Source organism: Aptenodytes patagonicus, chromosome 1 (genome assembly GCF_965638725.1).
Source record: "Aptenodytes patagonicus chromosome 1, bAptPat1.pri.cur, whole genome shotgun sequence".
Taxonomy (NCBI): Eukaryota; Metazoa; Chordata; class Aves; order Sphenisciformes; family Spheniscidae; genus Aptenodytes; species Aptenodytes patagonicus.
In genome coordinates, this window is record NC_134949.1 from 121,271,433 (window position 1) to 121,273,876 (window position 2,444).

General features: G+C 43.7%; 1 protein-coding gene across 1 annotated transcript; it reads right to left on the reverse strand.

Moving 5' to 3' along the window:
* Positions 1-772: 772 nt before the first annotated feature.
* Positions 773-1,554, reverse strand: LOC143155888 (claudin-8-like). The gene has a single exon (XM_076328864.1). It carries the CDS (start codon positions 1,546-1,548, stop codon positions 880-882), a length of 669 nt encoding a protein of 222 aa, XP_076184979.1. The 5' UTR covers positions 1,549-1,554; the 3' UTR covers positions 773-879.
* Between the last annotated feature and the right edge of the window lie 890 nt (positions 1,555-2,444).

Genomic DNA, 2,444 nt, shown 5'->3' on the forward strand with positions numbered 1-2,444 from the left:
GGAAGATATAGGCAGGAACTCTTGATCCTCCAACGGGCAAGTAGGGATTACACATTTACATTGCCTGGCTTGTTTAATTATACTTTACATTAGCACAGTGCTTTAAAGTGCATAAAGACAGATGGTCTGTCCTGTATTTTATAGAAGAGGATGTGCTACATAGGTAGCACCTAGAACAGGAGAAGTGATAAAAGACGAGAGGTAGCAAGCAACGGAAAGCTAATACATTCATGGCAAAGTCTGGTGAAGTGATTAAAAATTTTATTATTCCATGAGCTGGATTCTGTGCCCTGCAGAAGAGATAAGAAGGATACATCAACTCCACAAGCATCAGCTAAATCCATAGTCAATCACAGAGGCTTCTGATGGGAGAGCATGAACATTTGTGTGCCAATATTGGAAGTCAGATTGCTGGTGGCTTCTCTGTTCATTCAGCAACTGCTTCGGCCATGCTGCCAACTCCATGCTTCTCACCACTGTCCTAGAGCAGTCCTTATGAAGACTTTACCTTAGAGTAAAATGCACTGCTGCCTTTGCACATCATGGGTTTAGGGGAGGGCAATGGTGCTATTGCACAGCAGCTGCCTTCCTTCCAGCCCAACCATATGCTGTTCATCTTCCCTGAGAGACTCCTGGCTGCTGCTGTTCCCATGCCATTCTTCATTCCCATAAAATGGTGAGATTTTTCTTCTGACTGTGCTTGAACATAATGCCCATGTAATAACATTTCCTATAAGCATGTTAGAGAGCAGATATGTATGTCAAGAGTAAATAGCAGATGAACAAAATTGTTCCTCCATTACAGGCTTAGAGTTTAATTAGACACTGAAGTCAATCAGTACATATCGACATGCTAAGCAGAAAGAGCACATGTAGCAACTACACATAGGCATGCACGCTTAGGGACGGCCCTCCTGCAAAGTCAAGTTTGTGCAATCTGTGACAGGAAAGCGATGGATACCTGGATTTTGAGGATGTATCAGCCCAGCACCAGAAGCTACAGTACATTGCTCCCGCAGCGATGAGAAGTGCAGCGCTCACCCAGCCCACATAGAGAGCAGCTCCTAGTTCTCGTTTCAGTGACGTAGGGACTTTTGGATCATAGAAGTCACGAATGATGCTACCTCCAGTCCAGGACACGGGGATCAGAACGAGGATGCCCGTCAGTAGAAAGGCAACTCCAGCTGCCAGTATGAAGATACTGATGCCCTGGGGATCCTCCTTGGCCCTGTGAGTGTACTTCACACCAACAATGGCCATCAAAAAGGAAATGATTGACAGGACCACTGCAAAGCACATGAGGGCTCTGAACGCCTCCAAGGGTGGGGGGAGAGCCAGGACAGAGTCGTAGAATTTGCACTGCAGCCTGATGCCCAGCTGACTGATGCAGTCCATCCACAGTCCTTCCCAGATGGTCTCAAACACCACGATGTTGCCACCAATGTAGGCAGAAACTCTCCACTGCGGCATAACTGTGGCTGCCAAAGTCGCAACCATGCCGACACCTCCAAATATTAGACCAGTGATTTGTAACACACAGCAAGCCATGCTTCTTCTGAAAAGACACCTCAAGCGAGGTGGCCTAGAAGTCTTCCAAAATCACTTTTTCATAGAAGAAATGTAAAGTATGAGAGGGAATATTTTCTCCAGTAGTTTCCTCATACAGCAAGTTGTTGGGTTTTTTTTAAAAGCAGCTCGCTTCAGTCTAAGGTTCAGACAGGTGGAAATCCATTTCTGACTGGCTAGAAGGACCTGCTATTTATTTGCTTTGAAATCCCCTCTGACTACAGCGCCTACCCATCAAGCCTAACAAGTTTCCAGCCAATAGGAACCTAGGAGGGGTGTGTCATAGTTGATTTTACTGCTTCTCATAGTGTGTCTGTAGTGATGCTATAATTAAGTAAGTGTCAGGGATTCAATTAAAGGTACCTAATTGCAGGGCTAATAATTTCTTAACTGCAAGACTGCAGCTATGTTGAAATTTAGTACACAAAGTCTGAACTTCCCTCTGTTAAAATATTATGTAAAACAGTTGTTCTTATGAAAAAAGCTAAACTTGGACTTGGAGTTGGACTTCCTTTCTAAGTGCTACAGCCCTGGGAAAACATCTGATTTTTTTTTCAAATCAAGCTAGGAGGTACTTGGTGTTGCTATTTAATGTAGATTCTTCATTCTGATCAAATACAAAAGTATAATCATGATATTAGACAGGTACAGGAAAGTCAAGTATTCCAATCAACATCAAAGCTTTACTCTACCAGCTGCATAGTTCACAAGGACGACAAAGAAAATAGCTGGCAAAGTTTCACAGCTTCTGCTTTTGAATCCACAAGTAAGGTCGCTGTTAGGAAAGAATCCTCTATGAGACTCTCTCCCCATTAGAAGGATGGTGTCATTATGTTCCATACTAATAATCTTCTCCAGGTAACATTAGGAAGGGTTGG

Excerpts from the sequence above, each read along its gene's own strand:
- LOC143155888 (XM_076328864.1), bottom strand. The coding sequence starts at position 1,548 with ATGGCTTGCTGTGTGTTACAAATCACTGGTCTAATATTTGGAGGTGTC.